An 18,938-nucleotide genomic window follows, 5' to 3' on the forward strand; every position below is an offset into this window, starting at 1 on the left:
TCATTTGGTCTAAGGAGTCAAGTTTATTATCATAATTATTACCATTATTATTATAGCATAAGCAAAAGCTAAGAAGAATATGTTTCAAGGCTTCATTGTCCATGTGGTTTAGACACTAATGCAACAGTAGACCAGAAGAAGGGATCTTCTTTTCTGTTCAGAGGAGAGAGGAGACTTTCTGGGCTCTGAACCTGTGTTTATTATATGATGGCTCATAATATCAAAAGAGTCACTCTTTTGGGGGCACTATTTTCTTTTCTTTTGTTGAAGGTTTTAGTTTGAAATTGTGTGTATAAATGTGCATGATTGGGTTGTGTACATGAATGCGAGTGTCCGAGAAGGCTACTGGATCTCCTGAAGTTGGAGTTACAGGTGCTTGTGAGCTGCCCACTGTGGTTTCTAGGAACTGAACTTAGGTCCTCTGCAAGTACTTAGCTGCTTAACTGGGAGCCCAGAATTCTGTTTTCCTGTCCCTAAAAGGACTATCACACGTTACAGATTGTGGGGTATTAGATAAGATAATTGCATAGAAGGGCTTAGCTGAGCTAAGTTAGATATTCAGTAGTTAGAGAGTTGAGGTTGTTATGAAAGCAAAGAGGTCTCCAGATTCAGAGACTCCTTCCCCTACCTTCCTACATTTACCTTCTTGAAAATAAAGAATTTTCTCATGTGTGGAGATGGGAAGAAAAATGGGATTCAAAGATGGGAAGCCAATGGACAACTCCAAGAAGGCACAAATGACAAATAACACAGGACAGGAAAGCCTTCAAGAGAAGCTCAGGAAATCTAACTGGGATGACACTGTAGGCATCTGGGTACCATTCACTGTCTTGATAACTTCCCAGATGCTCATCGTCCTGAGTACTGAGAATCACATGAAATAACTGGCAAGAAAAACAAATCCCTTAATCCCATTTTGTTTACTTTCTACATGTTAACTTGTAAAGACTCGGTGTTGGGTAAATAGTAAAAGTGAAATCACTTACCAAGGGTTAATATAAAATGCCAAAAGATAATCAGTCCAAAGACATGAAGGCAGCAGGGTTAAGAAAGCAAACACACTCCTACGCCTGCGAGCATTAATAAACAACAGATGCAAAGATGAAAACGTGGTCAGGGTTAGTAATTCAGCTGTGAACAGATATCAATAAGTCACTGCCAGGGTCAACTCATACCCCAGCTAAACATCGTTCTCCTCTGTGGGCTTCTGATGGGGAGCTTCAAGGCTACGCTAGTGACCCAATCAGCTTCTATTCACACAAGTCCTCATCGTAATCAGCGACACCGTCTTTCCACCCATTTGGCCTCAGTTCATCTGCTCTTAGATTTCATTTTCCATCTGGTTCACCGAGGCACATTAGTCGGCTGGTGAGTTATTCTCAGCTCTCACCCCTTCCAATTTAACCTGATTTAAGAAGCCAGGTAGCAGAGCGGTAGCTTGTCTGAGTGAATATAGATGGTCAGGTCACTTAAGTGCCGTCCTGGGAGGACCAGGGTTGTGTACCACATCCTTATCAAGTTGACCCGCTTCGTGTTACTTTCAGTAGTGTTTTGAATTTAAACCCGAATCCGGTTTCTAAAGCTACTCCTTAAAGCACAAACTCAATATGCTATATGGGTATCAGCCACTCAATATCAGCACCTCATCCACAGCCTGGGGGTTTTTCATTGGTTCTCATCAGAATGGAAGAAAAACATTAAGTGATTGGATTTTAATTCCAATTGAGGTGAAATGTCTGATTGGAATCTGGTTGTAAGTCTTCAGACAGCACTCAAAGACAGACCATCCAATCACGTGAATGGGAAAATACTGGTCCCACCTACATTAGCGTGAAAGCAAGGAGAGAGCTGTCATCTTGTCACTTCAGTTAGAGCGAACCCCCACTGACACAGCTAGTCTCACTCCCTCACAATATGCTCCTGCTGGTAAAACCAACTTTGCTACGAGTTGCAGGAGGGAATTCTTTGCTTTGCTTTTAGTTTCCCCAGGCTGGCCTATAAATCTTAAAAATTGCGAATGGTCAGGAAGTTCATTAATGCATAGCTTCCATGGGTCGTGGGTACATTTAGGACAGTTTCTACATGGGCCTCATGCCAGAGCTTTGAGGACCTGGTCTTTTAAAGGGAAGAGCAGGAGTTGGTGAAACTCTTAATCTTGAGAAGAGTCCTAGCATATTTGAACAAATCTGCTCATGTTTCTGAAATTGTCAGCATCAAGGGCTTAGAAATTCTCTTTCTTCATAACTGGGTTGATCATATTTTAATAGAAAAACTCTATTAATGTTAAATTTTAAAATGACCTGAAGTGCAGTTATATCAAACAGAATCCCATTTCGCCCCTGCCTTCAACTAGCATGGTCATCATCGCCACTCAGAGAGGAAGGTTTTGTGTTTTAGATAAGGTTTTTTACCCTATTGATTCTATAGGGTGAAATTTCTGTTCTCTCAGATCTGTTTATTTAATATTAGCCACTTTGGGGAAAATGGGTTCATTTAAACACTTCTATGGTAGCCCTTGTTACAGGAGAAATTTTTACTTAATTGGTGATTCTCTTGGATATTTTAAACTTAATACTTAGCTGGACAGTATTGCTATTGATTACACACATAGTTCAGTATAATGACAACCAAATTTATCCCTCGACATTGTTCTAATTCCCTAAACACCTCTTCCCTCTGGGAACTACGTCCCAAACTGTAAATGACAAAGGGCTCATACAATTTTTAAGTTTGTCTATGTCTTTGGTAGAAGAGGCGAGGGCTTTGGGTTACACAACTTTACTTAATTTTTGAATGGAAGTGTTGGCTCCGGTTGCCAGGTACTCAGCCATGTTGCTTTATTTAAGTCTCCCCTAAGGGCCTCTTACTGCCATAGTGGCTCTTGTGATGGAGCCTCTGCTCAGCACAGTTTTGGGCCCCTTGCTTGACTTTATGGCCTCTTTTCCCACTACTTAAGAATTGTATTCAGCTTGTAGAAACCATTTTTGCCCATGATAATCTAGTCATGGATTACCCACCGAAATAAAGGAGGACAGCCATACACACACACAAAAGTCATCTGTGCCTTAAAGACAATAGAATCAGTCAACATGTCCCAGAATAACACTCACCAGCTGTAGGGAAGTTTCCCTTCCCTCTCCAAGGATGCGAAATTGACAAATGTTCCAGCTCCGCACTCCCTGTTTGAAAGAGACAAAAACCAAGGTTACTGCTTGGTGGAGCTCTTTACCTGACAGGTCAAGAGAGCCTTTATCCAGCTCATCATGCCAGCATTAAAAAAAAAGGATAATGCATGTTTTATATGATTCTCTTTCATATACAATATCAAAAAACAAAGGAAGATAAAACACAAAGAAACAGCCCCTTGAAATGCAGCAAATCAAACTCTTGAGTCAAAACAGAGTCTTTCACAATCTTTGCCAAAAGGTGTTCATGACCCTGGAATACACCTGCATGTCCATTGCTGCCCCTCTGCATTGATCTTAGGCATGGCTGTTTATTTCATGATTCCTTGGAATTGTATATTATACCATGCTACTGCCATGTTGTTTACTAAATGCAGATTAAAGTCACCCTACCCCTTCCCAGGATGTGAAGTTTGGTGGCTTTCTGAGCCACCAATTTTTAGTTTTTCTTTTCCTCCATTGGCAAGAACTCATCTGTCTCTTTCTGTCATCTTCTTTTCTTGAAATCTCTGTCTGTATCTGCCTCTATCTCTTTTTGTGTGTGCTTCTCTCTCTCTCTCTCTCTCTCTCTCTCTCTCTCTCTCTCTCTGTTTTTGTTTGTGTGTGTGGGGATCTGTCTGTCTGTTTGTCTATCTTTTTCTGGTTCTCTTTTGGGTGTGGTGTGTGTGTGTGTGTGTGATATGCATGTGTGCATACAGGGTACAGGTGCCTGTTCACATGTATATTTAGGTCAGAAGACAACTTAGAGAGCCCCATTCTATCACTTTCTGCCTCACTCCCTTGAGCTCATTTAAAGCTGTAATGTATAATTAAGAAATATATGTTAATAGACAATCATCTATAATAGTCAAGCTTGTAGTAATGTTAGATTTTCTAGATGTACAGAGATGTATTTCAAATGGATAGGGATTCTTCAAATCTTCCAAAGACTACAGAATATGGCATTTAAAATGTTTTAAGAGCTTAGGACTTTTCATGACAATGAGACATATCTGCTCCTGGCAGCACCATTTGCTTCAAGAGGAAGATGGGCATCGAAGAGGCTCTTTATAAAGTTTGTTAGCCATTTGGGCAAGAAACTGCTCTTGCCTGGACTGCTTGATGGTATGCTGTGTGAACTGGACATGCAAGACCAATAGAGAAATGATTGTGAAACTTGCCTAAAGGTGAGATTGTCCTTCGGGGTTCCTGCTTCATGAAAGAGTCTGCCAGACATTCTGCAGGACACAGAAGAAAGTGACTGACAATCTGCCAATATAGGTGGAAATGTCTTTAAAATTTCTGCTTTATGGGGAAGTCTGCCAGATGCTATTGGTCTGTAGGCTGAAGATGGATGCCCCCATGTTGCAGAAGAACTTTGGGTGACTGTCCAGGCAGTGAGATGTTTCTGTCAATACTAGAGTTTTGGAGGTTGCTTACAATGAACTTATTGTTTATTTAGGGAATATTATATCCTTCTGGAGTCTTTGATGGAGTTGAAGAATAGTTATTATAGTTTTCTTTAGTTATTATAAAAGATAAAGTAGATATAAATATTGTAACTGTAATTCTTGCTTGATAACTGTTTTGTTGTATGTATTTTACTATGCTAAAGTTGAAACCTTCCTTTTTATTTAAGTAGAAAAGAGGAGGTGATGTGGAATTCCCCCCTGTATAATGTGATTACCATTAATGAATAAAGAAACTGCTTTGGACCTATAGCAGGGCAGAACTTAGCTAGGTGGCACCAAACCAGCTCATGTTCCCTCTCTCTTCATTGCCTCAATATAGCCTGTTTTCTGCATAAAATCAAAATGAATGTATCAAAACTCATCAGCACTCATTAACCTGCTCCAGACTCTGCAGTGACTGTTCACATCACCCTGAGTGAAAGCTGATAGTACCACAAGGGCTTCTGAAACCCTCTGTGGTCGGGCATTACCTGCCACTCTTCCCTGCACCTCCTCTGCTTTAACTGTCCTGGAGTCTCAGCTAGTCTTTGAATACATTAGCCATGACATTAGGTGTTTGCACTAGGTGTTCTTTACACTGGACACTTTCCACAGATAATATACGGCTTTCTTCCTCATGGCTCCCAAGCCTTTGTTTTACATGGTTGCTCTTCATCAACCTTTCAGGGTTTCTTTCTATATCCTGGCACTGCCGAGCTCCACTCTTTCTTATGACCCTCTAGCACACTATGCAGCTGTAGCTTTGTCTTCACTGTGTGTTATCTGTGTTCCCCATTGCAAGGGAAACTCCATCAAGTGTTGCCAAGGTCAGGTACAGCAGACACTCAGTACTTGGGTAGTTGTTAACTTAACAAGTATCCATTAGAATGTGCTAAGCCAGTGAATAAAGTTTTGGTGACCTGCACAAGCTCACACAGTTTGTAAGTCTAGACTTTACTTGAGGAGTGCGATGTTATAGGTTTTCCTTGGAGCACTACTATGTAAAAGTCATGCCCCCACCATCCTAAGAGTTATTCCAATACCAAACTCCATAAGCTGGTGGCCATATTAACAAGTGACCATTGTTGTCTATCATGACATTCCATTCTTATCCTTGTAATTAGCTTGAGTCAGTTTACTTAAAATGATATTTTCCTATACATGTTGCTAGCTGGGTTGTAAACTGCTGTTGGACTTGATGATTGTTTGTTTTCTTCCTTCCTTCCTTCCTTCCTTCCTTTCTTCCTTCCTTTCTTTTTCTTTCTTTCTCTTTCTTTCTTTCTTTCTTTCTTTCTTTCTTTCCTTCCTTCCTTCCTTCCTTCCTCCCTCCCTCCCTTACTCACTTCTTTCTTTCTTTCTTTCTTTCTTTCTTTCTTTCTTTCTTTCTTTCTTTCTTTCTTTATTTCTTTCTCTCTCTTTCTCTCTCTCTTTCTTTCTTTCAACAGTGTCTCACTATGTATTCCTGATTGGCCTGGAACTCATTATGTAGACAAAACTGATCTCAAATTCACAGAGATTAGCCTGCCTCCATCTACAGAGATCTGGGATTAAAGGTATGTTACTATCCCTGATTTATTTTTAATATACCGTATAAGCCACTAATTAAGTCATGATGAGAAAGAGCAAACTGTAAAAGATATTGGTTTGTTACTCAGCTGCCCAGCAGTGTACCACTGTATATTTGAGCCAAATTTCTCAAATGCGGTTGTTACCAAATGAGCAGCAATGTCTTCAGAGAACTGATAGGAAATTCTAGAAATGTGAAGAAAGTAGTGGGGGATGTGTCTAAAGAAGAGTTCTCGATGTTTATCCTAGTGGTAGAGTGCTTGCCTAGAATCCACAAGGCCCTAGAGTCTTTCTAGAACTCACGTGCGCGCGCGCACACACACACAGAGAGAGAGAGAGGAGGGGGAGGGAGGGGGGGAGGAACATCTGCATTTTTCTTACCTAGCCATCTGCAGGTGCTTCTTTCTAAGAATGATAAGGGTCACTAACAGCAGTCCAATTAAGAGTGTACTGAGGATGGCCAGCACTGAGATCACCACCACGTTAGGGTTCATCTCTGTAACTAGAGAGAAAAGCCACATGTTGCTATAGGTCCTAGGACACAGAGACTGACAAGAGTCATTCATAGAATTCCATCTATCCTTAGGAAGGTTGAGTTTATAATGAAGATGATAATGGCAACAACCAGGTTTGTCTAAGGCAGCCATTGCCTTGCCTTCTGGTAGAGCGCTGGAGGCTGGCAGACAGTCCTTAGGTATGAGGAGGAACCGAGTCTGTTTCTCAGGCCTCCAGCACGCAGAATGCTCTTAGAAAGAAAAGCTGCAAGTGTGAAAAGAATCCATGCTATGGCTTGCAACAATTTGAAAATTAAAAATCATTACCATGCATTACCACTGCTTAACATTCTCAAAAGCTTCGAAGGTGGCAGGTTCTTATTTTATGCCCATGACTTTAGAGTCGGGAAGCACCGCTGTACAGTTTTCTCTCCGCTAACAATGCATAGGAGCAAGGCATTAGCGAGCTGCCATCTGTGGTGGCATTTTACATGCTACCAGAAGCAGGCATCCTGACGATCTGTAGCCATATGCTCCGAGGTTTCCCATCTGCACAGACGCAGAGATTAAATCTATTAATAAGTTGGAGAGTCCTTAGGAGTGGGGTTGCTCTCATGTGCTTTCTCTGATGAATGGCCTGCTCACCACAGCATGCCAGAGGCAATCTTCACCATGAGCCAGGGAAGATACATGTCCTCCATCATAGGTTAGAAAGCAACAGAACTGATGGACATGGTGGTACATCCTGTATCCAAGGACTTGGGAGGCTGAGGAAGGAGGGTGAGAGGTTTGCGGGCAGTTTAGACTACTTGGTGAGTTTGAGGCCAGCCTGACTTAGATGATAACCATTTCAAATACCTACAGAACCAGTCCTCAATGCCTTGAGTACTTGCTACATGCTACCTCTGCTCGGGTTCTTGGCTGAGTTCAGAGAAGAGATAAGAGCAGGCTAGTCAGCTCTATTTGAGAAGCAACTTCATTTATTTCCCTTCTTCCTTTTCACTAGTAAGTAAACTGGACAAGAATTTCATCTGTTGCTCTAGGTTTCCAGGGAAAGGATAAGAATTAATAGACATTAAAGTATTTTTTTGAAGAGTCACAGAAGTCAGGCATGGTGACATATGACTGTAATTTCAACTTTTGAAGGAAGGGCTGAGGCAGAAGGATTCCTATGAGTTCCAGGCCACGCAGGACTATATAGTGAGAGCATGTAACAACTCTGCTCTTCAAAAACCAAGCAAACACACAAACAAAACCTGCAAAATCCGGGGAGAAAAAGTGTTGTGAGATGTGAGGAGAAACACCATTAAACACACCGCCCATGCCTACTTTCTTCTCTTCTTCTAACACATTAAATGTTAATAGCAAAGACTTCAAAATGAAACGAAGCAAAGGCCCATGTTACCCATCCCTGTACTCAGTAGCTAAGTGCATGGCTAGTGTGACGGACACAAAAGCAGACACATTAAAGGGATGGTGTGCTCTTGTGCACAGCTGTCTTCATAGGGTCTTCACAGATGGTCTGTAGTTCCTTCCATTAACAGTGTACATAATCCAATGCAGGAAAAGAACGAGGAGGCCAGCATTGTTCCAGACCTTGCATTAGTTACTAATTTTCCCATTAGTACGGCTGAACTAGCAGCAGTTTTGCTCTGACTTTTGGTAGGAATTGTAACTACTCCTTAACCATGGCCAGCCAAGGACCAGTGGAGACAGAGTGAACTGACCAGAAGTATGTGTACCACTCTTGTGGACTCCAAGGATGGTGGCCTTGGTGATCCCACCAGCCTTTTTACAGAGTACACCAGGGCTTTCTGTATTTTCTCTTCTAACTTTCAAAATAACCTAGAATGGAGCTGGAAAGATGGTTCAACAGTTAGAAGCACTGATTGCTTTTGCAGAGAACATGGATTTGGTTCTCAGCACCCACATGTTGGCACACAACCACCTCTATCTCAAGTTCCAGAGGATCTGATATCCTCTTTAGACCTTTACAGGAACCAGGAATGTACATGGTACACAGAAATCCATGCAGGGAAAACAATCATACTCATTAACATAAAACAGAAAGAACTCAAATAACCAAAATCTAAAATTCATATACTGTTATTCTATATTTACATATTTAAAAATATTTCAGGGTAATCTTTTCCTAAGTCACCTGTTCTTTGGGATTGGAGTCAAGGGCTCCCTGAACACATATCTTGGGGTGTTGTTTTTAGTAGAAGACCGTTTCCATCAAAAAGCAGACTATGTATATTTAAAAGGAAACATTAAAGAAAATATAGAAACTTTCAAAGACCAGATTGCCTTAATCTGCACAATTACCCATTGTAGAGACAGCTATGAACGTGGGGACGCTGGGACTGTTGTGGCTGAAGCTGGTGATGCTGCAGTTGTAGGCAGTGGCTGGAAGCAGGCTCGAGATGGTCACGACGTGGGAGGAAACAGCTATGGGTTCCTGGAGATACAGAAAATAAAATTCATTTCATGTCATCCTCGTTCACTTTGTCTTTAAAACTATTTTTCATATCAAGGAGGTTGTATGGAGGGTGGAAGCAACTAAAAGATGGAAAAGGTTAACAGTGAAAAATCTTTCCTTCTTTCTCTCTTCTCTTCTATACCACTGTGTCCCGTGGAAGCAGCCAACATTACTGGATGTTTTCCTCCTTGTACACATTTGATGGAGGTATGGACGGAGAGGTCATATTGACAGTTGTGAATGACTTACACATTACTCTGTTTAGCTTTACCTGAATCAGCAGTATCTTCTTGTTAACAGAGACTTTTTTTTTGTTTGTTTCACGGCCAATCAGACCCAAATAATCACACAGACACTATATTAGTTATAACACTGGTCAATGGCTCAAACATATTCCTGGCTGACTCTTATATCTTAAATTAACTTATTTCTATTAATCTGTGTATCACCACGAGGCTGTGGCCTACTGGAAAGATTCTGGTGGGGGTCTTTCTCCTTTGGCAGCTACATGGCGTCTCCCTAACCCCACCTACTCTCTCTGTGTGTCTCTTTTTGGAGTTCCTGCCTAGCTTTACTCTGCTAAGCTACTACTGGCCCAAACAGCTTTATTCATGAACCAATAAAAGCAACACATATACAGAAGGACATCCCACATCATGTTTTGGCATTCTTACTTTAAGTTTGTATCAATCTGTTTAATCCTTTTTTAAATTCATGCCTGCACAGACTAGAAGATGGTACCGTATCACCCAGACCTGGAGTTGCTGACAGGTGTGAGAGACCATGTAGGTGCTGGGAAACAAACCTCAGTTCTCTGCAAGAGCAGCAAGTATTCCTAATCCCAAAACCATCTCTCCAGCTCCCGTGTTACTATTCTTTAAGGAGTGCACACAGGTCCATTTGAAGTTTATACTTGACCTCACCAGCCATCTACCGATGAAAGTTCAAGTGGTTTGTTGATTTCTTTGTATGCTATTGAAAACAATGCTAAGTAAACAGTATCTTGCAAATATATGTATAGTATTTATGTACGTGTGATGGTTAATATTGATCACCAACTTGACAGAACCTGCAATCACTTATGAGATGAGGGATTGTTTAGATTAGGTCATCTCTGCACATGTCCCTGAGAGATTATTGTGGTTAGGCTAATTGACCTAAGAAGATCCATACCAAAGAAGGGTGGCACCAGTCTCTGAGCCTTGATCTTGGACTGCAGTTAGAGGAGACAGCTGTCTGAACAAAGACACCACGATTCTCTATTTCCAGATTGCTGACACAACGTGACCATCTGTCTCCAGCTTCTGCTGACAGGACTTCCCCACCGCGAAGGACTATACCCCAAAACTATGAGTTAGAAGAGATGCCTTCTCCTGCAAGTTGCTTTTGCTTGGGTACTTTTGTCACTACTACAGGAAAAGCTAAAATGCATATATGGTGTACGTCTACGTACACACACAACATGCTGCATGGAAAGGCACATACACATATGTAATTATACAGTCCCAGCAGTTACTATGTGGTCACAAACCATGCCTTTGTAATACCGAAAACTATTAACAATCAACCCCTCACAGGTCAGCTTACCTGCTCACTACTGTTGTGTGGAGAGGGCTGTTTCCCTGCATTCCTTCTAATGTGGCATATTTGTCTGTAGGCTTTCCCAATGAAAATTCTGTCTAGTAGTTTTATTTCGCAATTCTTATCGCGAAGGAAGTTATCAATCTTCCATATGTTGAAGGTCCCTTTGTTCTTTGTTTCCTGCAAGTTTGCTTAGGAGTGTTGCTTATTATCTATTATTCATTTATTCTTTTACTTGTAGCAGTTCTCTATATAGTAAGAGCCCCAACCTGCTTGCCCACATTCTTTTTTTGTCACACCCATCCAAAGCATAGTGACAGAAGATGCTCAGAAGCAAAATCGTCTCATTTTTAAGAAGAATAAATTGCTAACTTGGTGGGTCCATGGCGAGGCAGTGACACAGAAACCGCACACTGTAAACAATGTGTCAGCATGCCCCGCTTTTCCCCAAACCCTCCAGACTAACAAGACAGCAGCCAACAGCACTGCCTTCCCGTCCCACCATCACCTGTCCAGAAAAGAATTACAGCCAGGAGGGAAAGACATGCTGGCAGTACTAAACTCCTGCTGGTAGTTGACCAGTCATTGTGTGTCTAACGGAAGACATCACTACAGCTACAGAGAAGAAAATGCATCCATGGCAGAAGACTTATTTTCCAAAAAGGTTCTTAGCACAGAGACAGGACTCAGCACAGATCAAAAGAGATAAATTTACGGATGCACCTATCAAAGGGGCCGAGGGATCCAAGCACTTTATCTCCGCAATCAGTGCAAAAGGTTTGCTTGCCCAGACATCCTCCTATTCTTCCTTCTCATGCACAAGGTCTTTATTTATCAAAAGAGCATCAATTATTCATGCTAAAAGAATTACTCGACCCCCTGCCTTGCGTGACTCCCTGTCTTTTTCCTCCCCCACCTCCGGCTGCAAAGTTTTTTCTTCTCTCCCCCAACCTTTCCTTCTCTTTTCTTTTTGTGAGTTAGTAACTCTCAGAGCTGAGTGTCCACTTCTCCTACCCTTCATCACAACCTGGAGAACCATAAAGTAGTTTATCACTTCTGCTCTATATGATCCCAAAGCTTTAACAATAAGCATGTTTCAGTGTTTTGTCTTTTAAATTATTTTGACAATATGACTCTTTGCTGGGGAACTTATATTTTACTTATTTCTCTATTTGCACAATACCTGAACTGATATCTTTTATTTGTAGTGTTTTTTTAAATTTAAAATAAACAAAAAATAAATCAATTTACAAGTAATTAAAAGAAAAAAATTGAAGGCGACTGTTGATTCTACTATTTGTGTTCTCTAGAATACCTTTCAAAAACTGGGCAACTGGTTCCTAACTGTTAAAACATAATTTCAATGTCATGGTCCTCATGAATATAGTCCATAAATACTGTTAACTTTTATCTTTACAGCCCAAAGGAACAAGCAGACAGTTTTCACTTCTTGTACTTTCATGAAACAGAAAGTCTTTAGTTTGTTTCATTATCCTTAACCAAAAGAAACCCAGAAGGAAAGTCGAGGCAATCAGTACCTGGAGTTTGACATCATGGCTAGAGCCGAGCTGTTGACAGAGGACTTCAAAGAAATCAGCAACACCCTCTTCCACCCACAGAAGAGTCACCGACGTCTGTGTTTTGTTCACTGCAAAGAGTGATTTCGGAGGGGCTGGTTCTGAGGAAAGAGCAAAATATTTAAAAACAGAATTACACACACACACACACACACACACACACACACACACACACACACACATTATCCTCGTTTAGTAGTAAATGGGTGGGAGGTCCAGAGAACTCACAGGCAGGGATAGAAAAGCCTGTGTTTTACTGCCTTTGAGAAATATGCCCGTCCACAAAGCCTGCCATCGACAACCAAAGGCAGGATGTTCTGTGTTCTTCCCCACTTGTCTTTCCAACTTCTCCTTTTGGACACTTCTGTTTTCTTCTTCAGCTTTATAACCAGAGTCTATTAATAGTTTCTGTGTCATCCATCCTGGAGTTAGCATTGTCCTGACAACACATAGCTTCTTGGATGAGACACAGAAACAAACAAAGATGAAGAAGAAGACAGGAAAGATGGGGAGGGGGCTCTTGTTCCTAATGAGGTGATGACTGGGAATTAGCCTTCCCAAGTCTTCCTTTCTTTGGACGTTTCTCTTGGGAAAAAAAGATCAGATTCTTGAAACTTTAGCGAAATTTAAGAGAGATAAAACTGAAAAGATAACATGATTTTTTTCTTTTGTAAAAGGATGATGGAAAGGAACCAGATGCTTAATAACATGTTAAAGGTAAGACTTTTATCATAGACTTTTTATCATGATCAATAAATTAATTCATTAGTCAAGGGCCCCGCACTGTGCTATCTGGGCCACTTTCTGTTCCTTTTATAGTAATTGAAACACAGGCTTGGTTGAGAAGGTCCTCTGTTCTGGTAAGTTTTCTACACTCCTATCTTCCACTTCTGGATTTTTTCTTCTCTTCCCATATCACTGTATTATGGATGCTGTGTGGTGATGCTGAGTTGTGGGTGCTGTGTGGTGATGTTGTGTTGTGGGTGCTGTGTGGTGATGCCATGTGGTGATGCCGTGTGGTGGATGCTGTATTATTGGTGCTGTGTGGTGATGCCATGTGATGATGCTGTGGTCTGTCTTTCTAGACCCACCAGTAGTATATAAACTGCTGAGTTGCACTCCTGGTCAGGAGCTAGGTCCTTGTAATCTGCTGGCAGTTACCTTTGACATTGCTTGCCTGGACATACAATATCTTCCCCCTCTAGGTTGAGCTGTCAATGTGCTGCCCTGTCTGCACTTCCCTTTCAGATAGCCAGATCTCTGCTGCAGGTCTCCCATTGTTGTTAGTTTGATTTCTTCCTACTTTATGTCCCAATTCCTGAATCTGGCCCTAGTCCTGGATTTTCCCAGAGCTTGAATGTCCAGGAAAACTGTTGACCCTTGCAGATCTTTCTTTGTAGAGCTGGTAAAGAAACAAGTATTTAAAACTAGAAATCCTTTCAGGTGGCTTGAACGTGAGTCATTTTCCAATGAGAAAGTGACAATTTTGGGTGAGTGGGCTAAAGGAGAGAAGAGATGAGTCAGCTTTGGACAGTGAAAACCACAGAATGTCAGGGTCTCCTTTTCCTTGGCAAGCGTCACCCACTCCTCCAGACAGAATTCAGTCTCACTTCTCTTCTGAAGAAAAGGGACAGATGAAGCCTCAAGTGTCAGAGGTCAACATCTCTGCTCACATCCGTCACTGCTGATGGGACTTCGAGATACATTTAAGACCTCCAGTGATTTGTGCAGCTTAAAATCAGGCCCTTGGGAGCAAATGCACGTGGTTGTGGTGTACTGGATAAAGCTAGGCTTCTTTCTTTTCTAAAAACATGTACTACAAAGTCACTCATAACAGCATGCACCAGCGATCCTAGCAGTGGTGGTGTAGAAGCAGAAAGACCCGGCGTTCAAGCCAACTGCAGTAATGCAGTGAATTCAAGGCCAGTCTTAGTTATATGAAAATGTGTCTTAAAAACCAACCTAACAAAACACAGACAGATAAAAGAAAGTAGCTAAGTTTGGTAAATTGCTTGCCACTCAAGCACCAGGACCTGGGTTCAGATGCCCAGCATCCACATGCAAAGTCAGGCATGGTAGCCTGCGACTTCAGCATTGAGGAGACAAATACAGGCACATCCCTGGAACTATCTGGAATCAGCAAGCTCTTAGGTGAATGATGACACCTTGTCTTAAAAAGAAATATAGAGAGTGATTGGAAAGTGTCAGTTGGCTTCTGACCTTTGTACACCCCCCAACACATGCTCATACACACATATGTGCACATCCATATGAATGGTGTGGGAGGTCTTTCTGTCTATGTGTTGCTTTTATTGGTTAATGAATAAAGAACTTCTTTGAGCCTACGGCAAGGGCAGAACAGAACTAGGAAAGTAAAGCTAGGCTGTATGCTGGGAGAAAGGGCAAAGTCAGAGAGAAGCCATGGAACTGCTGAAGACAAATGCTTGGAACATTAGTAGGTAAGCCACAGCCATGTGGTGATACACAGATTAATAAACATGGGTTAAATTAATATGTAAGAGTGTAAGAGTTAGTCAATAAGAAGCCAGAGCTACTAGGCTAAGCTGTGATTTAGTTAATACAGTTTTTGTGTGTGATTATCTCAGGTCTAAGCAAGCCAGGCAGTTGGGAACTAACTAGCGACCTCCCTCCAAAATATGAATATGCACGTAACACAACACAACACTACACACAATGTTATCAAGCACATTGTACAGAACTTGGACAGGATGGAAGACAGCAATGCTAAGTGCCTTTTAATTTATACTGATCATGAAAGGATCAAGCTGCTGCTTCTGAACTTAGAGCTGGTGCCTCAGGATCCTCCAGCAAATCCCTTCTTTCACTTGGAGGTTATAAAGGAAATAATTAGGTGTAACACTTAGTCTTGAAGCAGAACCTAATGTCTTGAATGTCTCAAATTCATCTTTTTCTACTAATCTACATTCTTTCTTTCTTATTTTATTGGGTAGGAGGAGCACAAAGGAGCAAGAAGGGGACGGTTCCATTTTGGAAATCACTATGTGCCTAGACTGCCCTTGTACTCAAGGCAAACTTTCTGCCTCAGCTTCTCAAATGTGGGGACTAAAGGCATGTGACATAATGTCCCACTTACTGCTTATTTTAATGTCAGTCATTGATGTAACTGTCCACTAAATGGTATTTATGAGGTGTCATTATATCGAAAAGTGCAGACGAGTTCCCCACTGTCTACATTTTTCCCTTTAAATGTGATGGGTTTTACACATGTAGCATTGGTAGTAAGAGGATTTAATAGTAGTGCTATAAAAAAATCTCTCTGACTGATGGGGAAGAAAATCTATTTTCAATCTTCAGCCTCAGTGTGAAGAGTTTTCTAAAATTTCTTCATGTCCGAAATTCAAATTGAGAGTCTGTTCCATGTGTGTTATAATGAAGTTTTCTATAGTGGAATAGGTCCTGTGATGGAGGATTCTCATTGGCTAATAAACAAACTGCCTTGGCTTTTTGATAGGGCAAAATTTAGATAGGTGGAGTAGACAGAAGAGGAAAAAGGAAGTGAGGTAGATGGCTCAGACAATTGCCCCACCTCTCCTCTCTGGGGCAGACTGCTGTGCCTCTCCTCTGGGAGAGAGATGCCAGATGCAATGAAGCTCCAGCCCAAGATGGACATATGCTAGAAACTTCCCGGTAAGGCAACACTTCGTGGTGCTACACAGATTATTAGATATGGGTTAGTCAAGATGTGAGAAAGAGGCTGAAAATAATGGGCCAGGCAGTGTTTAAAAGAATACAATTTATGTGATGTTATTTCGGGGCATAAGCTAGCCGGCGATCAGGAGCAGGGCGGCAGGAACGCAGCCAGCAGCTCCTTACTACAGAATGGCACCCAACGTGGATAACTGAATCCACAGAAAGCCTGAGAAAGCTTGGGAAAGACTAGAGTAAAGCATGTTTTCTTGATAACAGCAATTTCTCGGGTCTGAGCAAGTGCTCTCATCTAAGAGAGGCTTCCTGACTCAGCTTCAGCTGCAAAACCGTGCAGCTCTTTTAAGAGGTCCTGCTACAAAACACTTATACAGTGTTGATGAAAAGCTAAATGCATGTTTTCCGGTTTTCAGCCATAGCAGGAAAAAAGCTGTGCTGTTTTAAAATGCCGACTTTCTGGGCTGTCTTGCCAGTGCAAACTCTGACTCTTTGAGGCTGGAGGGCCAGCTACAGAGATAGGACTTGAGTGTTGTCTGTGGACATACCTTTGCAGCTTGCTTACTGGCAGGGACCTCAAAACGTGATAGAGTTGTGGTAATAAAAATGGCTCCAGCGGTATCTCAGCCACATGGCTGGAATCGCAGAAAGCTAAGGAGTGGGCTGGATCTAGCCCGCAAAGCCACGGCTTGAATTCTACTCATATTGCTCAGTAATTTAAAGGCTCATATGGTCAGAAAAAGAGAGATACAGTAAAGAGAGATTGAAAAACAAAGAAAACTTCTAAATGATTTACACTGTGTTAAAAATATATGCATACTAAAGGTTAAAGTTCTTAGGGTAAAAAAGGAAGAAAGAAAGTAGTTGGGTGTGATAGTACACACCTTTAATCCCAACACTTGGGAGACAGAGATTGACATCTGTGACTTCAAGGTGTGGTAGCACACACCTTTAATCCCAGCACTTGGGTAGCAAAGACAGTGGATCTCTGTGAGTTCAAGGACAGCCTGGTCTAAAGAGTTATTCCAGGACAAAGATATACAGAGAACCTGTCTCAAAAAGTAAAAGTAAAAATAAACGAAATAGAGGTTAAAGTTAAAGATGGAAAATACACAGAGAATCTTGATACTGTATACTATTATGCTCTCTTTGAATTGTTTGAATGCTGAGGAAGAAGCAACAGCTGCTAAAAGATATTTGTTTACAAATGCTGCTGAACTAATCCAAGATAGATATTTTGAAAATACCTTGACTTCAGAATTTGGATCTAAGGATATGATGCTTTGGAAAAGAGATTCTTCTTTTGTTTTTACAGAAAATGAGACTCTGTGGATTGCTTCTATCCCAATATGGTATGATAGACCACGTCCTCCTGAAAGGTTGCTGTGAACACCTTCAGGAATTTACTGTACCCAACTGATGACTGAGATGAACCTGGCACACAGGTTACACCATGAAAGATCTGATTAACAGCATCCCCATTCAGCAGGAAGCAGTTTGGAGAGAAATAACTGCACCCATGTTCCCAAATATTGTTTATAAATGTTCTTTTACATTTAAAGGGAGAAATGATATAGATGTGAATAATTTACATTGGTATAAATTTTACTCTATTGATATAAATTTAAGGTCAATTTTGTTATATGTATATGTACTTTTGATACTGATTAAGGTATTGTGATTGTGCAGTTCATTTTAAAAATGTAATGTATAATTAAGAAATATAGGTTGTTAATGGATAATCATCGATAATAGTAAAGCTTATAGTCATGCTAGTTAGATTTTCTAGATATATAGAGATATATTTCAGTTAGATAGGCATTCCTAATATCTTTCAAAGGCTACAGAATATGGCATTTTAAATGTTTTAATAACTTAGGACTTTTCATGACAATGAGACATGTCTGCTCCTGGCAGCACCAAGCTACTTCAAGAGGAAGATGGGCATTGAAGAGGATCCTTATGGAGTTTGATAGTCATTTGCGCAAGAAACTGCTCTTGCCTGGACTATTCCATAAACTGGACACAGAGAACCCTCAGAGAGAGGACTGCTGAACTTGCCTAAAGGTGAGATGATCTTTCGGGGTTCCTGATTCATGAAAGAGTCTTCAAGACATTCTGCAGGACACAGCAGATACTGACTGAACTGCCTTTGAAATTTCCTACTTCATGGAAAAGTCTGCTGGATACTATGGGCCTGTAGGCCAAAGATGGATGCCCCAACGGTACAAAAGAACTTTGGGTGACTGTCCAGGTAGCAAGATGTCTCTGTCATTTCTACAGTTTTGAAAATAGCTTACTTCTTGTTCACCTAGGTAATATTGTGTTCTTCTGGAGTCTTTGATGGAGTTGAAGAATAGATAGATAGTTATAGTTTTCCTTTGTAATGATAAAAGATAAAGTAGATATAAATATTGTAACTATAATTCTTGCTTGATAACTGTTTTGTTATATGTAATTTTACTATGTTAATGTTAAAGCCTTTCTTTTTTGTTTAAACAGAAAAAGGGGAAATGATGGAGGATTCTCATTGGCTAATAAACAAACTGCCTTGGCTTTTTGATAGGGCAAAATTTAGATAGGTGGAGTAGACAGAAGAGGAAAAAGGAAGTGAGGTAGATGGCTCAGACAATTGCCCCACCTCTCCTCTCTGGGGCAGACTGCTGTGCCTCTCCTCTGGGAGAGAGATGCCAGATGCAATGAAGCTCCAGCCCAAGATGGACATATGCTAGAAACTTCCCGGTAAGGCAACACTTCGTGGTGCTACACAGATTATTAGATATGGGTTAATCAAGATGTGAGAAAGAGGCTGAAAATAATGGGCCAGGCAGTATTTAAAAGAATACAGTTTCCGTGTAATTATTTTGGGGCATAAGCTAGCCGGTGGCCAGGAGCCAGGTGGCAGGAAGCCGGCCCGCAGCACCTACTACAGAAGTCCT

At 41.1% G+C, this 18,938-nt stretch overlaps 1 protein-coding gene across 1 annotated transcript in view; it reads right to left on the bottom strand.

Annotated features, from left to right (window-relative positions):
- The window catches only part of Ptpro (protein tyrosine phosphatase receptor type O), a 133,070-nt gene that overhangs the window by 37,384 nt on the left and 76,748 nt on the right, over positions 1 to 18,938 (bottom strand). The window contains exons 21-25 of the mRNA XM_042054499.1: positions 12,277 to 12,416; positions 9,004 to 9,136; positions 6,563 to 6,683; positions 3,111 to 3,179; positions 987 to 1,070 (exon numbers count right to left, since the gene is read on the bottom strand). Of these exons, the coding sequence (XP_041910433.1) occupies positions 987 to 1,070; positions 3,111 to 3,179; positions 6,563 to 6,683; positions 9,004 to 9,136; positions 12,277 to 12,416 (547 nt within the window). The remainder of the gene's footprint in view (positions 1 to 986; positions 1,071 to 3,110; positions 3,180 to 6,562; positions 6,684 to 9,003; positions 9,137 to 12,276; positions 12,417 to 18,938) is intronic.

The sequence above is a fragment of the Arvicola amphibius genome, chromosome 2 (genome assembly GCF_903992535.2).
Source record: "Arvicola amphibius chromosome 2, mArvAmp1.2, whole genome shotgun sequence".
NCBI classification, from domain to species: domain Eukaryota; kingdom Metazoa; phylum Chordata; class Mammalia; order Rodentia; family Cricetidae; genus Arvicola; species Arvicola amphibius.